The sequence below is a fragment of the Gregarina niphandrodes genome (assembly GCF_000223845.1).
Source record: "Gregarina niphandrodes unplaced genomic scaffold scaffold00019, whole genome shotgun sequence".
NCBI classification, from domain to species: domain Eukaryota; phylum Apicomplexa; class Conoidasida; order Eugregarinorida; family Gregarinidae; genus Gregarina; species Gregarina niphandrodes.
This window is the reverse complement of record NW_011645788.1, coordinates 151,040-172,931: the sequence shown is the minus strand read 5'-3', so window position 1 is coordinate 172,931 and position 21,892 is coordinate 151,040. Positions and strand designations below refer to the sequence as shown.

At 51.9% G+C, this 21,892-nt stretch overlaps 9 protein-coding genes and 1 non-coding gene across 10 annotated transcripts; 3 read left to right on the top strand and 7 right to left on the bottom strand.

Moving 5' to 3' along the window:
• Positions 1–25: 25 nt before the first annotated feature.
• Positions 26–334, bottom strand: GNI_096150 (putative protein phosphatase-1 regulatory subunit 7 alpha2 protein; the record flags this gene model as incomplete). Its single annotated transcript, XM_011132701.1, has 1 exon — positions 26–334. The coding sequence occupies one exon, from the start codon at positions 332–334 to the stop codon at positions 26–28; it is 309 nt and encodes a 102-aa protein (XP_011131003.1).
• Positions 335–1,035: 701 nt separating this feature from the next.
• On the top strand, positions 1,036–1,800 carry GNI_096140 (hypothetical protein; the record flags this gene model as incomplete). The annotated part of the gene is made up of 1 exon (XM_011132700.1): positions 1,036–1,800. One exon carries the CDS (start codon positions 1,036–1,038, stop codon positions 1,798–1,800), a length of 765 nt encoding a protein of 254 aa, XP_011131002.1.
• Positions 1,801–3,009: 1,209 nt separating this feature from the next.
• GNI_096130 (hypothetical protein) lies at positions 3,010–3,615 on the top strand (the record flags this gene model as incomplete). The annotated part of the gene is made up of 1 exon (XM_011132699.1): positions 3,010–3,615. The coding sequence occupies one exon, from the start codon at positions 3,010–3,012 to the stop codon at positions 3,613–3,615; it is 606 nt and encodes a 201-aa protein (XP_011131001.1).
• Positions 3,616–3,871: 256 nt separating this feature from the next.
• On the bottom strand, positions 3,872–8,145 carry GNI_096120 (putative viral A-type inclusion protein; the record flags this gene model as incomplete). Its single annotated transcript, XM_011132698.1, has 2 exons — positions 3,872–8,031; positions 8,130–8,145. The coding sequence occupies 2 exons, from the start codon at positions 8,143–8,145 to the stop codon at positions 3,872–3,874; spliced, it is 4,176 nt and encodes a 1,391-aa protein (XP_011131000.1).
• A 225-nt stretch (positions 8,146–8,370) lies between these two features.
• Positions 8,371–9,253, bottom strand: GNI_096110 (short chain dehydrogenase; the record flags this gene model as incomplete). Its single annotated transcript, XM_011132697.1, has 2 exons — positions 8,371–8,484; positions 8,639–9,253. The coding sequence occupies 2 exons, from the start codon at positions 9,251–9,253 to the stop codon at positions 8,371–8,373; spliced, it is 729 nt and encodes a 242-aa protein (XP_011130999.1).
• A 92-nt stretch (positions 9,254–9,345) lies between these two features.
• On the bottom strand, positions 9,346–10,334 carry GNI_096100 (hypothetical protein; the record flags this gene model as incomplete). Its single annotated transcript, XM_011132696.1, has 2 exons — positions 9,346–9,537; positions 9,645–10,334. The coding sequence occupies 2 exons, from the start codon at positions 10,332–10,334 to the stop codon at positions 9,346–9,348; spliced, it is 882 nt and encodes a 293-aa protein (XP_011130998.1).
• A 752-nt stretch (positions 10,335–11,086) lies between these two features.
• Positions 11,087–13,570, bottom strand: GNI_096090 (hypothetical protein; the record flags this gene model as incomplete). Its single annotated transcript, XM_011132695.1, has 1 exon — positions 11,087–13,570. The coding sequence occupies one exon, from the start codon at positions 13,568–13,570 to the stop codon at positions 11,087–11,089; it is 2,484 nt and encodes an 827-aa protein (XP_011130997.1).
• Positions 13,571–14,138: 568 nt separating this feature from the next.
• On the top strand, positions 14,139–15,863 carry GNI_096080 (putative polypeptide N-acetylgalactosaminyltransferase; the record flags this gene model as incomplete). Its single annotated transcript, XM_011132694.1, has 1 exon — positions 14,139–15,863. The coding sequence occupies one exon, from the start codon at positions 14,139–14,141 to the stop codon at positions 15,861–15,863; it is 1,725 nt and encodes a 574-aa protein (XP_011130996.1).
• A 2,648-nt stretch (positions 15,864–18,511) lies between these two features.
• On the bottom strand, positions 18,512–18,593 carry GNI_096070. The gene has a single exon. It is a non-coding gene; the product is annotated as a tRNA-Ser (tRNA).
• Positions 18,594–19,537: 944 nt separating this feature from the next.
• On the bottom strand, positions 19,538–21,364 carry GNI_096060 (hypothetical protein; the record flags this gene model as incomplete). Its single annotated transcript, XM_011132693.1, has 1 exon — positions 19,538–21,364. One exon carries the CDS (start codon positions 21,362–21,364, stop codon positions 19,538–19,540), a length of 1,827 nt encoding a protein of 608 aa, XP_011130995.1.
• Between the last annotated feature and the right edge of the window lie 528 nt (positions 21,365–21,892).

Sequence of the window (21,892 nt, the reverse complement as noted above, 5' to 3'; positions counted from 1 at the left end):
GGGGGGGGTAATGGGTGGGGGGGGCTTACTCAAGTTTTGTCATTCCTTCCAGACATTCGATTTTCTTGATTTGGTTTTGATACAATTCTAGAACCTCCAAATTAATCATGCCTTGAACACCTCGCATGTCTTCCAGAATACATGATATTACAGACAAGCTTCGACATTTTGTTACATCAATGTTCTCAATCTTCTTAATACGTCTCATCGTCAGATATACCGTCTCGTTATCAGGCACATCTTCGGCTTCGATTCTCTCAACGGCTACGGGTGGGACATCGGAAGAAGAATCGCCATCAGTCTCATCCGCCTGTGGTGTGCCTCCAAACGGCATTTTTCTTGCCTGATGTTTAAAAACGCCCCCTGCCATCCACTAACAGCCCGAGCTGCCCATTGGGGCTGATTTTGACGGATGGATGACACAGCATCTTTAGGACGACGTACGGAGTTTCCATTAGCATCCCCGTGCGGGGACGTGCTGCGGTCGATGTCGTTTCAGGGTCAATCAATGAAAGTGTTGCAGGGGTGAAGGCACGGCAGTGGGTGAAGACACGGCAGCGCCTCCACCAGAGTCCCCTCCAGGTCATTGCTGCCTGGACCGAAAATACTGCAAAGTTCACGAGCTTCATCCTGCACGATCAAGAACGGTTGACGAGCGGCCAAGCCGATGAGCTTTCGACAAGCCGCGATGTTGTCCTAGGGTGATTCCGCTGGTCTGGACACAATATTCCTACAGCATTTCCCCGCTTGCAATTTTCGCCCACCATCATTGATCGCTGGTGAGGTGCTCTGGTCCACCTCCCAGCGCCATACCCGATACCAGCTTCAATTCATCGCCACGCATCAACAGGGCTCAGTCCGTATCATAAAAACGCCTCGACGGTAAGGGGCATCAGGCACGGCAGCCTCCCTCCCGCCAGAAACGTTTCTTCCGCCAGAAGAGTTCGGGTTCTGGGGTGTTGGTCGGCATGCAATGTTCTCCCCATGGTGGGCTGCATCGTTGAGTGTGGTTTATGTTTGTAAAATTTTGAGAGGATGAGAGCCTTGGTGGCTGGAGAGAGTGGACGGGTGGAGGGTGTGGCGTCTTTGCTGGTGGCGGCTCACGCGGACCCTCGAGAGTGTTTGGGTTGTGTTGACGCGTCGGCGATGACGGCGGTGCGGGAGGAGAAGGTGGTTTTTGCAACTTCGACATCTGGTGATGGGGCGCGAGTGCCATGGGAGTTATGTCAGAGTAATTTGGAGGAGGTGGTAGAGAGTAGTCGCTTAACACGACGTGCGGCAGTTTGCTTGGCGTTGGAGATCGTGAAGCAGATGCGTGACCGGCATGGAAAGGGAGTGTCTTTCCTAGATTCGCTTAATCAGGTCCGAATGCCAGCATTTCGTAACTGTCAGGCAACCGTACTGGTACGTCCTCGGCACGAATTGCCAGACTGGACAGTCGCCTACGACCCTGCCGCTTGGGAAGTCATCGAGACACAGGCCGTCAAACAGTTCGGTGCTGTCATGCTCCAACTCGCCAGCAACGGCTGCGCTGTCAGTCAAGACAGCCTCCTGGCTCACAACCTACCCATCCAAGGCTGCTGTGATACTCCACCCGAACAGACTGTCAGTGATCATGATATACTTCACGTCTTCTCAGCCGCCGGCTGCAACACCTACGAAGATGTGGAAACGAGGCTCAGGCACCTCTATCGACGACTCACCGGAACCAACTACTCCCCACAAGCCTGGACCGTCACGCAACCTAATGCGACCAAATACAACCACACTACACCCAGCTGGTGGCCCTCACACAACTAGCCAGGAGGCGCCAACAACTGTCTGTGGACAGGGAACAATCAGTCGAGGAACAACTAGTGGAGTGGGAACAGGAGTGGGAACAGGACTGTTTTTAGAAAGGCAACCGAACACGTGTCACGAAACGAACTTCCATCACACAGTTCACCCTCTGCCGACACACGGATGACTTCTGCCAAACGTTTCACAGCATGGCCCCCACTGGAGTTCCACAATCGTGGTTGCACGCCGGCTGTAACAACTGGGCCACAATGTCGCACACACGGAGCGGCGGATTATGCGATTTTTTGCGGTACTCGACAACAACCTGGTCTGCGGTTGACCAAATACCGACAAATGCTCCGGGCAAGCGCAGGCCCACCAGCGCAGGCCCACAGCTTCACGTTCGTCTATCTTTGTTTCTGTGGGAGCGAGCCGGTCAGTCGGTAAGTTGCCCATCTGCTGTTGATGAGGTATTGTCTCCGGTTCCGGGGAGCCGGATTCGCCCGTCGTCGATACGGACTCGTCTACTGTTGATGTCTAGCCCACTTGGGTTAGACGTCAAAAGTGGGTTCTAAAAGAGGAGTGAGTTCTAAAACACGGACGGACGAAAACACGGACGAGTTCTGCAACACCGTTATCTGTACAGGGTCCCCCAGGAGGAGGTACTGTGAAGCTGGACGCCACGTAATGGGGCGGACTAGAGACTCAAGGAGACGTTGATCAAGGAGACGTTTATCCCCTCCGACTACAGACACAGTCGGTCGATTGATAGCAGACATGGGGAACGCACACGGTTGAATACGTGCTGAAGGGGCGGCTGTCCGTAGTCCTTCGAGGTGCAGGTAGAAGCCATCGGGACTAAACCTGTGAGATCTGAGACTAAACCTGAATCTCGAAAGCCTGGGGGCAGCCACCCGTTCAGAACGCATTCAATAAAGGTGCTCCCGAGTATGCAAGATGCTCCTATGTCTACAAGTCCCAGGCGCACGCACAGCAGCGTGTCAGCGTGTCTGCAATAAGGCAAGATGAACTCTGCAAGGTGTGGACGCGGCTTGAGTATGAGCGGCTAGCGATTTTGGGTTTTTTTGTTGCTCTATTACGAGGAGTAAAACGCGCGGCTAAAAAATATTTTTTCGGGGGATGAGCGCAAGAAAAGTTTGCTGTGCGCAAGTGAGGCGAGGGTTCCTGCTGCACTCCGTGTCGTTGTTGTTAGCAGTACATGGAGGCAGTATGTACTTAGATTGTGCAGACCGAAACGACGTGAACGCGTCAGTTTTGAGGATAAAAGATGCGCAGGTTTTGAAGAATCTGGACCCCAAGTCGGAAGCACTTTACTACGACTTGAAGACAGCGGCGGGCGAGAACCAGTTCTCACGACGACTGGGGCTGGCAGTGGCCCTCCAGGTCGTACGAGCGCTGCAGGCTTGCCCCCGCCAGCACGGCCTGCCAACGCTGCAAGAACTTAGCGACATTGGCATACCCACCCGGCAAGGTAAGTTCGATTTCCAGGCTCCCGAAGTAGCCGTCGCTCTCTTCCCCCAAGCAACCACAACTGATGAAGAAGCCTGCGTCGCCGCAGCTGGCCGTGTGCTGCGGCAATTCGCCTGCGCCGCCTGCATTGTCCCACCCCAGGCTTTCGGCACCAGACCGCCAGCATCCATCTGCTGCGAGCCAGTCCAACCAGCCATATTAGACGATCGCCAGCTCCTCAAGGTACTCTCCGGAGTCGGCTGCAAGGACCTTTCGAGCTGGGAAGACCGCCTCCTTAGATTCTACGAACAACTCACTGACACACAGCACACAGACCAAGCCTGGGCACTCGGCTTCCGCAACTAACTCCCGCCCACAACTTGGGTCCACAACTTCAACCCGTACAACTTCGATCAGTCGACGGACAAAGAGTTCCTCGCATTTTTGAGCACTCACATTTTTGCCACCCACATTTTTACCACCCACATCGCAGTCAATCGATGGACATACGTAAGGGCGTGCTTTGAAGGACGCCATCCCTCGTAAAAAAATGGAGTGCGACGCTTGTGACAAAGAGACGCACACTAACGAGCACGTTTTCGGTCCCCGGTCAGGTCGTCGCCTAAGCTTCGTTTGGTGGACACAATGTCCTCTTCCACTGCCCAAGAAGATGTGTGGCAGAAGAGTGTATGGTAACAGTGATGGAGTGAGATGTACCTGTTGAAGTTCGCGTTATTGAAGTGTGCATATCGCTGGTATTGTTAACAAACGATTGCACTTTGGTCACTAGAGAGCTGAATGTTTTGGAGCCGAATGAATCGTTGAGAACTCGATGTAAGAGAGTTTTGGAATGTTTTTGTGCTTCTTGGATGTGGTCAGTGGCGGTGTGGAGATTCTGAATAGGTTCAGTAAGCAGATGAGAATCGAGAGTGTTTTGGATAAGAGGGCGCATATTCTCCGCCACCTGATTATACCTCTCCAAATCGGCGCGACACTTGCTAACATCCCCCTTATACTGCAGCAGCTTGGAGTCAATAGCTTTCCCATCCTCAACGGCCGAGAGTCGGTCTCCCCACTGGCCGAGAGTTCTCTGTTGTTGTCGGGCGAAAATGACCTCCTGTTCCTGTTTTCTGATAAGTTGCTCGAAGTACGAAGTTAGACGGCTAACTTCGGAACGGCTATCTGTCAAGGCGTTAGCAAGACGGGAATATTCCTCTCGAATCTTGGACACGTCCAGCTCATCCGAAATAGAATCTCCTGTCATCTCCTCAGCCAAAACGCGCAATTGGTCCAACAAATCCTTCAATTCTTCCTCCTTTTGTGACAATGTCTTACGCGTTTCCTGAATAACTGCTTCTAGCGCTGTCTGCGCCTCAATAGACGCCTGGATCTCAAGTTTCATTCTCTCCGTATCTATATCCTTCTCTTCTTGGATCCTGGCTATAAGCAACTCCTGCTGACTAAAATGAGATGACACTTTCTGAACAAGCTCAGTTAGTCGTAATTCACCTTCTTCCTTAGAATGCCGATAATTATTCCGAACATCCTCCAACTCTCTAGTCAAACCGTCAATTACGTCCTTCCGGTTCTCTAATTCCCTTTTTAGACGAGATACTTCTTGATTGTGTTGCTTATCAAGAAGTTCCATTTTCTCAATGCTAGTGATTCTTAGCTGTTCTTGAATCACATCAGAATCTTCTTTCAGTCTTCGCCAGTCTAATTCACGTTCCTTAATCAACGCTTGCAAACGAGAAATCTCTAATTGGAATCCTTCCGCTTTTGAAGAATTTTCACTTTCTAGGGTAGTTAAAAGCTGCTCAGTTTTCTCAAAATTTACTCTAGGACTAACATCAAATGAATCCTTCAATTGCGCTTGAAGATTTTTGTTCCATTCCAATGCTTTAGATAACTCCGAATTAGTCTTTTCAATGATATTCATTTGCTCATTTCGATTTTCAATTTCTCGCGTCAGACCAGACTCCTTAGTTGCCAATAATGTTTTCATATGCTCCAATGTCTCCTCTAGTCGGTGCTTCTCAATGGCCAACTCATCTTCCTTTCTTGACGTCAATTTATTGTCCACAATCACAGGGCTTGAAACAGATCTAGCAGCATTATCCATTTCCTCTTCCATCATCTTAACTTTCTCCTGCTGCTCTTCCAATCTCGCCCGCAAAGCAGAAACCATACCTTCAAGTTTCATATTCTCAACCCTCTTGTCAACGGCTTCAGATAAAGCTTGATGTGAGTTTTTTTGAAGACGATTCCCTTCTTCAATAGTTTTGTTAAGTTCGGAAATATGACGTTGGAGATTCTGATGGACATGATTCATTTCGGTAGCGTCAAGAGTACGAGACACGGGACGACCTTCAGTTCCCCCTTGACTGGAACGTAACGATGATGCAAGCTGGGCACGAGATTCTTCCAAACGTTTAATCCTATCATGAAGTTGACTTATAACTTTTCTAGTCTCAGGCTTCTCAACTTCAATAACCTCAATAGAATTCCTATCAGAATTTCGCACACGTGTGCGAAGAGTATCTCTCAAGTGAGAAATTTCCTTCATTTTTGTTGAAATCTCTTCCCGATGTCTTTCACTTAATTCTGTCAGCTTCTTCTCCAATTCCTCATTCCTTTTCAAGATACCTTTCATAGATGGGATATTTTGACCAGAACTTGCTATCAATGAATTTCTTTTAATGGATCTTTTTAATGAATCAATTTCCTTTTCTTTTAGAGTAATATCTTCTTCTAATGATGTTATATTCCTCTGAAGTAATGTATTCTTCTCTTCTAAATCCAGCTTACTCGATTGTAAGCTTTCAAGCAACTCTCTTGACTGATTATTAGTAGCATTTGTGCTTAGCTTTATCAGTTCTTCAATTCTGGCTATCGCTGGCCCTGAACCACCACGACCCGGAGATGTTTTTAGTTGTTCAATTTCCATTTCCTTTTCGTCAAGTTGTTTCTGCAAAAGATCGTCATATTTTTTCTTCATATGATTATATTCCGTCAACCATTCTTCTCTATCTCTTGCCATCTCACTCTTAAGTTGTTCAAGTTGTAGTCTAAGAATATTTGTTTCGGATGGTTCAATGTTCTGTTTAGTCTCAGCGGCAACTAATAATGCTTGCATCTTCTGTATCTCCTCATCCTTATCACGTAAATGACGATCCATTTCCTCAGCAGCGGCAGCCATTTTAACGTCAGATTCGGCGACCACGGATGCAAGTGCGCTTTCGTATCGCTGTCGTGCAGCAGTGGCTTCCTTTTTAAGTTGATCGATACGATGTTTATTTTGCCTTTCAATACTATTCAGAATCTGTTTATGATGCTCATCAACCTTCTCTTGGTATAGATGAAGCCTCTTGTCCATATCCACTCTAGCTTCGTCCACCAGCTTTTGACAGGCTTCCCTCATACTCTTCTCCTTGTCTTCGAACTCACGATCCAGCTCCTGTTTAATCTGCTCTCGTAAAGCAATACGTCCCTCCTGTGTTACCTCATTCAGTTTGTTTATCTCGTTTTGATGTAACTTCCGGATACGCCGAAGCTCCTCGTTGTACTCCAGCTCCAAATCGCTTATCTCTCTTTTGTGGTCTTCTTTCAAAGCATCAATAATCGCCAGGCGCAGCTCTTCGTCGTCCTCCCTGGTTATACTTCCAGTCTTTTCCAGCTGCTTCTTCATAGATGCAAGATGGATCTCCAGAGTTTTTATGTCCTTCGCATAACGCTTAGCCGTTGCCTCCGCGCTCTCCTTTTCGGTTCGCAACTTTTCCAAGTCAAAATGAGACTTCGGATCTGACAGCTCCGATACCAGCCGTTCCAGCTCGGTATTACGCTGAACCAACTTCCCAGCTACCGCATGCATCTCACCATAGCTCTTCAGTTTTTCTCCTAGTCCAGTAGCCTTACTTTCAAGGTCACTGATACGCAATTGGTACTCCAATTCACGGTCATTCAATAGTTTTTGAAGACGTTCCAATTCTTTATCTTGGTCCTGGTTCGCAAGTTTACTCTTAAGAATACCCAAAGTTTCACACAGCTTCTCGTACTGACTTTCAATCAACTCTAACTGCTGTCCTCGATTAGCTGCGAGAGAATCCGCCGCGGCGTATTTCATCTCCAGTTCAGTTAGCTGTTTTTGGAAACCAGTGTTACGATCAGCCAACCGTTCCTTCAGCTCAGACACCTGTTGCACTAAAGATCTGTTCTCTTTGGCCACCGTTTCCACTGTCTCAGAAGTCTCTCCAATAGCGTTCAGTTGAGACGTGTAAATCCTCAGAAGCTTATCGTACTCATCTTTTAGACTTCCCACCCCTTCCTCGGCCGCCTTCCGAGCACTGGTCGCTTCATCAAGCTCCTTCTTCAACAATGACATTCGACTCGACAGGTCTGCGGCTTGACTCCTCAAACGCTCGTTGTTCTTCTTTATCAACTCCATCTCGATCAGCGAATGCTCCAACTCCCGCGCACGTTCTCGCTGGTCCAACACCTGTGTCCGAAGGGAACTTTTCTCTTCCTCCGTGCCCTGCAATCGACCGGTATACTCTCGGATTCGAGACTCATTCTCATCCTGCACCCGAGCTATCTCCAGCTCAAGACGGCTGTTCCGGCCTAACAACTTCTGACAGTAGTCGTTAGTCTCTTGAAACCTCTCCAATTGCCGATTCCTCAAACGTAATTGATTACTCGCTAGCTCTAAACTCCCCAGCACACTCTGATACTCATCCCTCAACAACTTCAGCTCCTGTCGCAACGCATACAACGTTTCCTCGCCCCCTGCATAAGAGGACTTGCGCGTCGACAAGAAACGAAATATATGACTCGTCACCGACAACCTACCCGGGGTCTCCGCCGTCGAACGGTTCTCAATTGACCAACGGCGACTGCCATCATCTATAACACAAACCAAAGTTCAAGCAGCGACCGAGTAGACCTAGGTCAGGATCAGGAAGGACACACACACAGGACACGGGGGGATTCACACAAGTGGCGGTACTGTTGCTTTCTACCGCTGTCGACAAAGGACTAGCTTGCTGTGCGGACACCTTTTCACGCTGACCCGGCGGCGCGGTGGCACCCACCGATGGCGTCGTATCCATCATTCAGAAAAAATAGTTAAAAAACAAACCCGCGAGTAGCCTGGGTCACCGGCACGATCTCAAACCGGGGAATCGACACACGCGCAGGAAGCATGGCAACCCACGCAATAGTCTGTGCAACATTGTCCGCCTGCAACAGGAAAGAGGTCTCCAGTCCAAAGTGTGCTGTGTTCAGTCCTCGTACAGGATGTCCCGTCTGAAGACTGTCACCCCTGTGCAGGTGATTGGACTTGTGCAGGTATTGGACCTGTGCAGGTGATTTGTGTATGGGGGAGCGGTCATACTGTCAAGCTGAGTTTTTCGGCGTAGACGGCTTTGGCTTTATCGAGGTCGCCTTTGTAGCGTACGATGGAGAATTCGGTATCGACGATGCCGGGTTCTACGTTGCAGACGCGGATGCCGGTACCTTGTAGGTCGCACCGGAGGTTTTCGGAGAATTGCTTGACGAAGGCCTTGGTGGCACCATACACGTTTCCACCGCGATAAGGCCACCGGCCAGCAACGCTGCCGAGGTTAATGACAGTAGCACCGGGGTTCATGTGCGGTGTAAGTTTAAGGGTCAGCTTAATAAGGGCGAGTATATTTGTTTCGACCATTTGCTGCCAATCCTCAGGACTGCAATCAGGCACAGGTGCAGTACCAAGTGCAAGTCCCGCATTATTCACCAAGCAGTCAACCTTACGACCCGGCAGCGCCTCCGAGATCCGATTCCAAATCTGATCCGGTGCGGACGGATTCGTGATATCAAACGTGCACAGTAATGCCTTCAGACCCAACTCCTCCAAACGGTCCTGCCGGCGGGCTACCAACACTAACGTCCAGCCCGCCTGAGACATCCTCAATGCAGTCGCAGCCCCAATACCCGCCGAGGCTCCCGTAATGACTGCGACTTTATCCATCAAAATTTACTACTGTCACTGCCAGTGCGGGTACTGCCTGCCAGTACGGGCAGTGATGCACTGCCAGTACTAGCAGTGATACACTGGCATTGCTATTGAGGGTACTGCTGCTGCTTCGGCTGCCAGCGACGGTCCTTGTAACCTTGAAGAGCCATGTACCGGATGTAATCTGGGTCGCGCTTCTGCGCATAGTACGCAAAATGCCGCACGTACTTGGCCACCTCCTTGATCACCGGGTCGTGACACTGCTTATCGCTGCACTGGTCGTGATGCAACGCCACCCACTAAAACGCACCTCTTCGCAGCCCCATTGGCATCCCGCCGGTCGCCCTCTCACAGCCCCCACCCTTGGCAGATCCCATTAGTCACCCCCGCCCCCACTGGTGCTTACCCTGATGCATCGGGCCGGAGTGTCGCGGGTGAAAGAGACGCTGTCGTACACGTAGGGGTCGTAATTGACGTCTGCGGTAGTAGGCTCCACCTCCCCTCCGTATGGGACCCCGGGTGCCGGTTCCCCGTTGAGTACGAATGTGTCTGGACACCACATGCGGCCTTTGAAGCGAGTGGCTCTGGAGCAGCTGATGGATTTCTCTTGGAGGAAGTTAGCGGGATTGTAAGCGTTTAGAGATGGTCTGAACCCTCGTGGACAGAAGGGTTCGGGGGGTAGGACTGGGTATCCTTCGCAAATATAGTACTTGGTCGGTTCATACAGATTGGTCTGGGTCTCGAAGACGTTCTGCAAGTGATACCCCGGCGTGCAGCGGCTCCCGATGTCCGCCCAGTCTTGCTCGTTGTAAAGCTTTCTTTCCGTACCGATACACCGGTACTCGCTGGGGTTGTCGAACACCCCTGTGGCTTCGTCCAGTGTTCTGTTCACCGCAGGGTATCGCGGTGTATATGGCTCTCCGCGAGGCGTACGGTTCTCCCAAAAGGTGTTGTTCGTCGGGCCCGACAAAGGCCTGCCCACCTTACGGTCTGACACCACCTTCGTAGTCTCGTGCAGATCGAAACTAGACGTCGGATTCAACTCCAAGGTAAACCCCTTCGGACACCGCATCACCGGACCTACAATCTCTTTCATCATGCAAATTCCAGCAACTGTTACTTCAAACGGTGGCCGTACGGGATACGGGTACCGGTACCGCTTCTTCTGTCGAGGACATTCAGTGAACGGCTCCAGTTGAACCCCTATTATGCAGTAAGGTCCTTGTGCCGTCCAGCCCTTCGGACAAATGACCTCTTGGGAAATTCATGAATACTTAACGATTCTCCGCCTTACTAGTTGTTAGGATCGGTGCTGCGTCATGCTCAAAAAAGGTTGTGTTGCTGTGTCCCAAGGCGTAGGCGAATAAAGGGATCAGATTTACAAGCATCCAGGCGAGCACACACGTGTGTGCTCCTTCATACCGCTACTGCGCTCACCCAGATTTCATACGAAAGGCGCACACACGTGTGCTATCGCGGGACAAGGGACTGTGTGGGTCCAGGGGCGTCCGTGCGTGGTCCGGAAAGGCGGCAAGAATGGAGCGGACGATGGAAATTGACCGGACGAAAACTGACCCGCCAAAAACTGACCCGCCAAAAACTGACTGGACAAGAAGAGCCTAGTGCAGCAAAGCCCCAGCATCCTTTATGGGCGTGAAGAACATGTCGCTTGTCATGTCGTTGGTGAGCGAGTGAACGACCGACGGTATGGGTTGAGCTGATATCAGGAACTGATATCCGGAGCTGGTAGCAGGTGACGCAGGCCGGACAAATATCGGGCGGGGCGATATGGGTGAGAAGATATTCACGAGACGATATTGGCAAGGGGAAGAACTGTATTGATGTTATTTACATCAGCAACGGAATGTCATCGAAGGATATTCGTCGACACACAGGACAGGCTGGGATATCATGATCGTCTGGAATGAACAGGTGGGCGCAGCCGCCGCAGACATAGTTCGCGGCCGGTGTGTTGAGGAGTTTCTTGCCTTTCCTGTTCCGAACGGTGAGGTACGCCTTTTGCTTTTTGATTCGTTCTGTTTCTTCCGCTCGGTACTTGTCCTTGGCGGCTTTGTACGCGCGCCACTCCGCTTTGGTCATCTTTGGCTTCGGCGGCTGAGCTTCTTGGCCAGTCGTGACGGTGGTTGTGGTTTGCTGGACGGTGTTGCTCACCATACAGGTGTGGTGGTACGGGCACGGAATGTCGGCGGCATTGGGAGGAATGACGAAGCCGGGGGGCAGGCCGGGGGCTGGTGGCGACGCGTCTGTGGTGGGCGGGGACGTGGGCGTGCCGGAGGTGGCGGAACCGATCGCAACAGATGGCGGCGGCGGAGCCGCTGGCGTGGCTTTGGCGGCCGCCGGTGACCCCACCTCCTCGGACGATATGACCCGCGTCTCGCCGGTCACCTCGTCTACCTCCACCTTTTCTCGTCGCACTACCTGGATGGTCCCGTCCGGCATTTTCTTCTTGATCACACGCACGGCGATCTTCTTCTTGCCCTCCATAGGAGCGCCGCCCGCCGGGGGCTCCACCTCCGTGATCTCGCCCGAGGCCCGAGGCGACACCTGCTTCGGCGACTCGCCCGCCTTCGCCCCCTCGGCTGCCTTGGCCCCCTCGGGCGACTTGGCGGCTTCAGGCGACTTGGCCCCCTCGGGCGACTTCGCGCCTACCGCGCCCGCAGTCTTCCCAGCAGCGTCTGCCAACTTGGCCGGAGACATGGACGCACCCTCCTTGGTCGCCGGTGGGGACTTGCCTCCTTCCTTGGCCCCGTCCTTTCCCGCCACAGGGATCTTTACTAACGTCTTGGTCGTTGTGGTCGTGGTCTTGACCGTGACCTTCTTCCCGTCTTTCATCACCACCTCCTCCTGCACGTCCACATTCGTCTCCTTCGCCAACTCCTTCCCCTTCGGAAGCGCCTCCTTCACCTTCGCCAGCGCACTCTCCTGAGACGAAGTGGCTGCGCCCGGCGGGCCAGTCACCTTGGCCTTGCTGACCTTCTTGCCCACACTCTCGCCGCTGCTGCCCTCCTTGGCTTTGACGGCGCCCTCCTTGGCCTTGGCTTCGGTCTTGGCCTTGGCGCCCTCCTTGCTACTCACCTTTCCCTCCTTCCCGGCCTTGGCGCCTTCCTTGCTGCTCACCTTCCCACCCTTCGCGCCTTCCTTGCTGCTGACCTTCCCAGCCTTGGCGCCCTCCTTGCTGCTCACCTTGCCCTCCTTCCCGGCCTTGGCGCCCTCCTTGCTGCTGACTTTGCCCTCCTTCCCGGTCTTGCCACCTTTGCCTTCCTTTCCAGCCTTGCCTTCCTTTCCGGCCTTGCCTTCTTTGCTGGCCTTGCCTTCTTTGCTGGCCTTGCCTTCCTTGCTGGCCTTGCCTTCCTTGGACTTGCCCTTGCCCTTTGTCTTGCCCTTTCCTCCTTCCTTGCTCTTTACCTTGCCTTTGGCAGCCTTTCCTTCAGCGGTTTTGGCGACCTCGCCTTCAGCGCCGGCCTTGGCGGCAGCTTCGTCGGGCGCCTTGGCTTTCTTGCCTCCCTTCTTGGCTTTCGCCTTTCCCTTGGCTTCTCCCTCGGCGGAGCCAGCCTTGGCCTTGCCCTTTTTGGCCCCCTTGCCTTTGGCCCCCTCCTTGCTTTTGCCCTTGCCGCCCTTTTTGCCACCTTTCTTGGCCACCTTTTCTCCAGACTTAGCTTTGGCGGCCTTCTCTCCCGACTTGGCTTTGGCGACCTTCTCACCCGATTTGGCTTTACCGGCTTTTTCGCCTGATTTGGCCTTGGACTTTTTCTTGGTCGACTTCACTACGGCCTTGGAAGAGACACCGCCTTCACCACTAGTCTTTTTCTCACCGCTGGTCTTTTTCTTTTCACCGCTGGTCTTCTTCTTTTCACCGCTGGTCTTCTTCTTCTCGCCGCTAGTCTTCTTCTTCTTCTCGCCGCTAGTTTTGGCTTTCTTCTCGCCCTTGGCCTTCTTCTCTCCGCTGGTCTTGGCTTTCTTTTCGCCCTTGGCCTTCTTCTCACCCTTGGCCTTCTTCTCACCGCTGCCCTTCTTCTTCACCTTGGCCTCGCCGGACTTGACTTTAGCCGGCGATTTGCCTTTTGCCTCTTCTCCCGAACCGGTCTTACCCTCCTTGGACTTAGAAGAGGCCTTCTTCTTTTTCTCGCCCGAAGCCTTTGCCTTCTTCACCTTGCCTTCACCCGCCGCCGGAGGGCTAGCCTTTTTGGCGGGCTCCTTCACCACGGGCGCCTCGCTCTCGGCAGCGGGCGTGGCAGCCGCCTCGTCCGCCACCGGCGCGGCCTTGCCCCCCGGCTTGCTCTTAGCTTTGGCCTTTGCTTTCTTAGGTGGCATGGTGCATCCAACGACCAAGGTGCATGTCCGTCTGGGAAACAGGATAGACCAAATTCAGATCAGGTTCAGACCAAGTTTCCTAACAGAAGAAGGGGAACGCAGGGGAGAGAGGGGGAACGCAGGGGAGAGAGGGGGAACGCAGGGGGAGAGGGGGAGCACAACTCAAACCCGGCTTGCGCGGGCAAGCTTCGACGGTGGGGGCGTGGTCGCTGTAATTTTTTTCGTATGGCAGAGGGCATTTGGAGCAACCAGCGAGGTAAGCAGGATGAGAGTAACCAGGTTGTTTGTCAGCTCATGCGGTCAGAGAGGTTAGCCGGGCTGCGAATCGCTTGATGCGCTCCGGTCGGCTACGCTGGTGTAGTTTATTGTCGTTGGTGCTGCTGGTGGTTATCATAATGCTCCTGCCGAGATACGAACACGCTTCGCTACTGACTTCCCGGGCGTCCGTGCCGCGGTCGATGATTCGACTTGATCGGGTAACTTCCCTTCCCTAGTGCTCAATAGTGTGTGCTCAACAGTGTGTGAACTGACAAGTGTATGTAAGGGTGCCGTGTTGTAGGACTTTAGCATGAAGGTCCAGCACGACGACGTGGTGGAGTATCCAGGGGGTCCACCACAGGCGTTGAAGGTAGGTGTGGACTCGCGGCATTTGCATGGCCGCGTAGGATACGATTTAGAGACAGGTGAGACGTTGTGGGTGCCGCGACCGCTGTCATTCAAGATGACGCGGGAGCAGAAGCGAGATGCGCATGAGGGTTACTGTTTCAACCGTCGAGTAAGTGAGTCGTTGGCGCTGGATCGCGAGATAGCGGATTACAACACGGCTGAGTGCAAGGCCAAGGACTACGGTGACGTGGAACTTCCTCGAGCGGATGTGGTGATCGTGTTCCACAACGAAGACTTATCGGTATTGCTACGTTCCGTTCATTCAATTCTTAATAGGACGCCGCCGGAGTTGTTGGGGGAAATTGTGCTATTCAACGACGCTTCCAACGATACGAGTCATAGCTGGCTGTTCACCGAGTTGCCATACCACGTAAAAAACTTACCAAAAACGCGTCTCATTTACGGGAGCAGACGTCGAGGGTTGATGATGGCACGGATCGAAGGAACACGATACACATCATCACCGGTAGTCGTATACCTGGATTCGCACATTGAGTGTGCTAGGGGATGGATGGAGCCGATGGTGTATGAGATTGCGAAGAATCGAAAGACGATTGTAACTCCGAAAATACACACTATCGATGCGGACAGCTTTGAATATGAGAAGAATGCCCTTGGTACCCTTAGCTTTTCTTGGTCGCTAGGTCAGACACATCCCCCTAACCAGTCTGAGTTCGAGCCGATTGCGTCGCCGGTTATGGCGGGTGGCTTGTTCGCTGCAGACAAGTCTTGGTTCATCGATGACCTGGGCGGCTACGACCCCGAAATGCGGTTGTACGGCGGCGAGGAGATGGAGATCGGGTTCAAGACATGGACTTGTGGCGGCCAGCTGCTCAACGTGCCCTGCAGCCGAGTGGGCCACGTGTTCCGAACGGCGGAATACTGGAAGGGCCAGGTCTATAAAGTGCCGATGGAAGAAATCCTCAGGAACAAGAGACGAACGGCAATGGTCTGGCTGGATGAGTACTTTGAAATTTTCAATATTGTCTCTGGCAATCTGCCCAAGGGTATGGATGTAGGTGATCTGTCAATGGTTTGGGAAGTTCGGAAACGACTTGACTGCAAGCCTTTCAAATGGTTCCTTGATAACGTAGCCGTTGATGTCTGGGTACCGAACCTGGAAACCGCCCGTCGTGGCAGCCTCTTCAGCGCAGGCTCCGTGCACCAAGGAGGCCGCGCTACCGACGACTCCGACGAATACGTTGATGAGCAGGGACGAATCATCGCGGGCACTTGTCTAGACAACCTCCAAACCAAGGACACTGGACCCGTAGGCACCTACGGATGCCATGGCCAGAAAGGGTCCCAATCATTCTTACTAGACGACGGCCTCCTAAGAGTCGGAGCAGGAGGATTTAAACACTGCATTAAACCCAAAGGCAAGACCAGTCTCGAACAAACCACCTGTAAATCGGGCTCCTACAATGCCTGGTCATACGAACCACTACCAGAACTACCCTTCACTAACGTGCCAAGGAACCCAGAATTGAAACAAGTACCCATTGGTCTTCTCAAGTACGACAATATAAATTGCCTCAGACTCGAAGATAATTCCGAACTGCTGGCACCTTGCGACAAGAATGACAAATATCAACTTATCGCCTTCAGCGGCTCTCTGGACGACTAGTGGGGACCGATTGGTGGGGACCGATTGATGGGGATCGATTGGTGGGGACCGATTGGTGGGGAGAGAGGTGGCCCAGAACCCGTTACGGTTCTCAGTTTTGCGGGAATGACAATTTTTCGAAACTATTTTGGTGTCGTTGGGGCCGTCTGCGATCGGCGCCTCAAATGTCCAGCCAGACACACGCTCGTGGGGTTCGAGTATAAAAAACCCATGACGGGGGGAGTCACTGCGTCCAGATCGCCAGGCCATTGTGTGCCGTTGAACGTCGTTGCTTGCGACCTGAAGGGTGGGCACCCTGCTGCTTGCTGTCTTTGCGCTTGTAGCGCTGTACGGGACTGTTCCCACTTCTGACCCACAGCAAACTTCATTGCAACCCTCTTTCGTGAATTTGCTGCTGGGTCCGTGAACTTATTGCTGGGGTAGTCGATCGATTCCTAGTATCTCAGCACCTGGGTGTTACAGACCCCTTTCGGTATAACCCTTCACCCAAGTAGCTGACTTGAACCATTCACTATTGTATATCCGCATGTTCTCTGGATCTGATGTTGTCTGGATCTGATGTTCTCTGGATCTGATGTTCTCTGGATCTGATGTTGTCTGGATCTGATGTTCTTTCTCTGCATACTACTCATTGGCGATCAGTGTCCGAATATTACCATCGTCGCCAACGACTCCGGCAGAGGATCAGTCCATTGCGTTTGAAATTCAGCACCGAAAACTTTTGGCCCCGTTCCACTCGAACAATGTTGTTCTTTCAAAAGGCAACGGACCCATCTTTTGCCGCGGTGACGACGATCGGAATTTCCGATCTGGGTGGGACGATACCTGTCATGTTTACGCCCAGCCGCCTTTCTGAGAAGATCTAATAATTTCTGTAGTCATTTAATTTCCAACTGTCCAAGGTTTTTTCCCTAAGCATCTAGAATCGCGTCGAACATGAAAGGAGGTCCAAGTAAGTGAAATTCAGTAGAATTGGCACGCTTGTCAAAGGCAACCATTCCAGCACTAGGACCAAAGGTTACTTCCCTGTAATCACAACGCCTAATGTCGTTTGCCATCAAATGCGGAACAGTGTCCTAAGCGCCGTAGCACCATCTTTAACGGTCATGGAGGCCGTCCGCTCAAAGATGCTGACCCACCAGGGACGACCAGACGGTTTTTCTTCCTTTTGGCACTGGAGCAATAATCGGAAGGAGTATGGCCAAAAGGAGTATTGTCTCCATCCACGGACAACTGCCGTTTTTATAGCTCGATGAATTAAATGCCCCAACGCATTTGGACCCTATCATTTGTTGCCCGGGGATCTCTCTACCGTAACCTTCAACTGACTCGAATAGATAACTAGATAGTCTTACTCCCTCTCGATATTCCTCGAGCATGGCGAGAGTCCCGAGGTGGTCTGACCCGTGTAATAAAACGCGTGTATGGAGACAGTCAGATCTTCTCTCTCTCCTCCGCATTCACTAGAGTTTCTTCATCCCTGTAGGGCGCAGCAAAGTAAATCTAATGGCCTGTTCGCGCGAGTTCGCGGAGTAGATTTTGCTGCTTCCCACCGCGAATCACTTACCGCGAAGTTGTCGAAACGGAGACGTCATACCTCGTCGCACCCCACGTTATGATCGGCCAGCAGCTTTGAATGTTAGGAAAGCGTCCTGTGTCGTTAATATATGGTAAAAGTGGTAGGGAGTCATGCGGTCTTTGACGGCCCTGGTCGGTAGTGTAAAAGTTGGTCGGTGAGTCAGTTCGGTAAGTTTGTTGGTTGCTAGTAACGGTTGCAGCCAATGGTCCACAGTTCTTGGTAACGCGTCGGTGTGCGTCCATGGTACGTCGGTAGTTCAGCTCTCTTCACCCTCTCGGTCAAAGTCGGAAGGTCATGCATGCATCGTCTTAGATCCCCTTGCGAAATCAAGATCCCACTTTATACGGTTCGCACTTTAGTAGAAAGGGCCGAAGCCACTCACAAAACATTCATTGCCTTCAATCGGCCGAACGGCTCGTTTATCTTGATCACGGGCACCGGACTAATTTCTAGTGTCGGCAATTCGTGTCTTCTCATCCTCAGCTCGAAAAGGATAGTTTAGGTGCTTATTATTGGATGGAGCCAATTCTTATAACATGTCAACTGTTTAACACAGTCCAATAGACTCGATCGAACTCCTCATTGCAGAGGCCGGATGACACATCCGCAACTTTGCACAAACTGTACGTCTCACGGGCGTCTGCCCCATATTCCTGCAGGTGAGAGAGGCCATTATCACGGGGACAGGGAGAAAGGGACGGGACAGCGCTTGTTTGGCGTTGTTCTCCAGTCCAGTATTTTCCAGTCCAGTATTTGGCGGCGCGCCTTGTGTCATCGTGCACTGGGTTCGCCGTGCACGCGGCAGATCTCTTGGGTAGGTTGGAAGTGCGATTCCTTCTTGGCAACCAGTGGTCTGAGCCAGTACCTCAGTAAAAAGAGGTGAATCCGCATTTTAGTTGCGGGAGTATTTTGGTCTTGTGATAGGGGCTGCTGTTGCCGTATTGAAAGTATTGCATTTATCCATTTATATGATGCGGTTGGCGGCGTCGCAGTCGCTGCTCATAACCCAAAAGTATGCCGCTATCGAACACTTACTGATATTCGCATTACATCTCCCGTCGGTCGCCACCGACAGCTGCTGGATTTGAACCAACGCGGGCAGAGCCCAGTAGATTTCGAGTCTACCCCCTTAACCACTCGGGCAAGCTGCCGTAATGCGTAGGATTCGACCTTCTACCAAGAAGGCTCGGAGACTCCGTCATACACACTGACCCAACCGAAATTGCATGTGCTTAAAAGACACCCAGACGGCGTTTCCACGTTGCAGGTTTGGCTTGAATTGTCTCTCCATATTTGCGACCACCGACAGACACAGTAGGCGACGTGTACGCGCTCAGCCCAACGGGGTGTCTGACTGACGGTATTTGTTTTGTGATAGGTTAATCATCTTGGGCCTGGTGGAGCATCTTGGACCAGGGGAAAAAAAAAGAACAAATGGCGGCGCCGTAAGATTCAATTGGGGGGGGGGGTTCGGTGACAACAAGAAGCGGGAGCAAACAGAATCAAGCCCGACCGAACCTAAGGCAGACCACCCCAGCAAGCCTGTTGGCTACAACTACAAGAAGTAGGGTCATGTATTATGTTGACGGAGTTTCGATCAGGGGTCACTATGGATGGATTTAAGATAATCTATCGTGCTATAAGGACCCAACAGAATCCGACAGGAAGTCAACATCGTAGACATTGATGCAGCACGGGGGGACTGATTGCGGGCTGAAGGGACAGATCGTTCGAGCACGCAAGCCATTCCCTGGCAAGTCATGCACATCCCGCATTGCTTGATTCACGACACACAATTAATTACCTTCATTCTCGACGACCATTGTCACGAGTGTTCTCAAATGGAACTGATTCCAATTCACTGTCACCGTACACTGCTATTGGAGCAACTACAGTAATAAGTTTGGTTACTTCGCCGGCATGGTGATCAACGAACGCCTAGTTCTACCCCCGCTGAACAAACTTCCAGTTAGCCGAACAAATTCTATGGAAGCAGCTGGGTTTCCGTCCTCATCCAGCTGGGAAATGATTTCTACTTTGTGTGTGTATTATGACACAGTTGCCAGCACCGGCCAGGCGGGAGACGCGAAGAAACTTACTCCACATTAGCGGACCACAGAGGACCATAGCAATCAGTATGGCAGACACGGGTGTGATCATCCTTGCCATTTGGGTAGCGGGGGTTTCTGTTAGCCTTGGGGATAGATAGCATCCCAAACACTTCCCGTGTTCGGGCGTTAAATCGGAATGAGTTAATCCACTGGGGCTGGTCGTTAATCTTGGTTTGACAGAGGGCATGTACAATTCGGCAGACACAGTCGGGGATTTGGCACACAGATTGATTGCAGGTTGTCGAACAACTTGGGTCTGCAGAATAGGGTGTGTTTAGGGCGACGCCGAAACCAGGGCCATCCACAGGGTGGACAGTAACATTCTGTGAATTGCGGCGGGCTTCTGACAACAAGTAGTTTGTCGTCTCCTCGTCCCGATGGCACTTAACAGAACAATCCTGGATTCGGTGAAGATGGCGTTTTGCAGCATCGTGGACCGCAAAGACGTCCATGGACACTGGACCAAAACGATGACAAGAAAAATTGACTTGTTTAACGCAACCGAAGTCCCACCAGCAGTTTTGTCTCGTAGCCACCGTTGTTTTACACATCATCAGTCCACTTCCACCGTCGCATGGATAGCGTCCAATGTCCTGCAACTTTTGCCAGGGGTCTTTAGAATAGTTCTCACACTCTTCCAAAGGCAACTGAACCTTGCTCAACTCGCGTCGACCCAATCTCAACTTTAGGGGGTCACTCGCACCCGCGGGCTCCGTCTCCACAACTTGCAAGTCACTGACGGTAGCAACATCCGGGCTCACCTTACGGCAGTCATATTCGCAGTCATACCTGTCACCTACTCTGTCCTTTGTGTTGAATGCTGACAACCGTCTCGCTACGTCTAGCACTGTCGTATTGTAGCCGATTGACTCAATCGATTGATCAACCGTTTCTCCCTTCGCCCTAAAGCGACACTTGACCTTTGCAAAATCACAGGAACAAGTCGGGGCATCCTTCTTACAGCCGATACACTTTCCTGAGCACTCCCTTACGACGGGATAGCGCGGGCGCATCATCGCTTCGAAGTCATTTACTTCAGGAACTGAAGGGGCCCGATCAAAATGCATGAATCCCGTATCAGGGCACCGGGGAATAAACGGAAGACGCCTTGCGGTCTCCTCCCACAGATCGCGCACCATTTTACTATCACGGTCGCACCGTACAACGCAGCCTCCCAGCCTTTGCAAATAATGTTCAATCGCGTCCTTCACCGCAAACACGTCATACGTCCAGGGACCGAAATGATGGCAGGTGCCAGCGGAGGGTTCTCCACACATCAATTGTCCACTACTGCCATCACATGGATATCGCCCTAAACCTGACCCGATTAAGGGCCAGCTACCATCTCCATAACCAGACGAATTAAAGGCCTCATCGCATTTGGGCCCTGTGATTCGGAGCCCGTCCAATTCAAGTCTGGTCATCAGCGTCTTAAACGGACCCCCATATTCTGGAATAGTCTCTGTACTTCTACCCGCCCCGGTTTGCAACGTATTCTTGATCATGTTCACAGCGACTGTTGTCGAAAGATCATTTACGTCGGATGTGACATGCGAACTGCTCGTGGTCTTAGTCTCGGTCTTGGTGCTTGTTTGCCTAGTCTTCCGTGTTTGCCTAGTCTTCCGTGTTTGCCTAATCTTCGGTGTCACATAACGCGCAGTTGAGCTAGTGTCGTGCATTCGCTTCACTGTGTTCGGTGTCACATAACGCGCAGTTGAGCTAGTGTCGTGCATTCGCTTCACTGTGTTCGCGGCAACGGTGGAAACAAGGTCCAAGACGTTCGAACTGCTCGTGGTCTTAGTCTCGGTCATGGTGCTTGTTTTCCTAGTCTTCCGTGTTTGCCTAACCTTCCGTGTTTGCCTAATCGTCGGTGTCACATAACGCGCAGTTGAACTGGTGTCGAGCATTCGCTTCACTGTATTCGGTGTCACATAACGCGCAGTTGAACTGGTGTCGAGCATTCGCTTCACTGTGTTCGCGGCACCTGTGGAAACAAGATCCAAGACGTTCGAACTGCTCGTAGTGTTATTCTCGGTCGTGGTGCTAGATAGGCTCACATTAAATGTTCTCCCCATGGTACGTTCGGCAGCTTCCGAATTACCGCTCATGCTATGTATCAGGCCTGCAGCCGCCCCACCGAGGATAACAATACCCGCAGAGATAACAGAAGCAGTCAAGCACCATCGATTCAGTCGGCTTGGGACCGGCCCGCAACCTACATCTGACGCACTTTGTTGGAGTGGTATCTGTGCCAGCCACTCTATGGCTGCAGTACGGCGAAGGTCCTCCAGCTCCGCAGGTGTTAGATGTCTGCAATCTGTGACTTCCAGGGGGCCTAG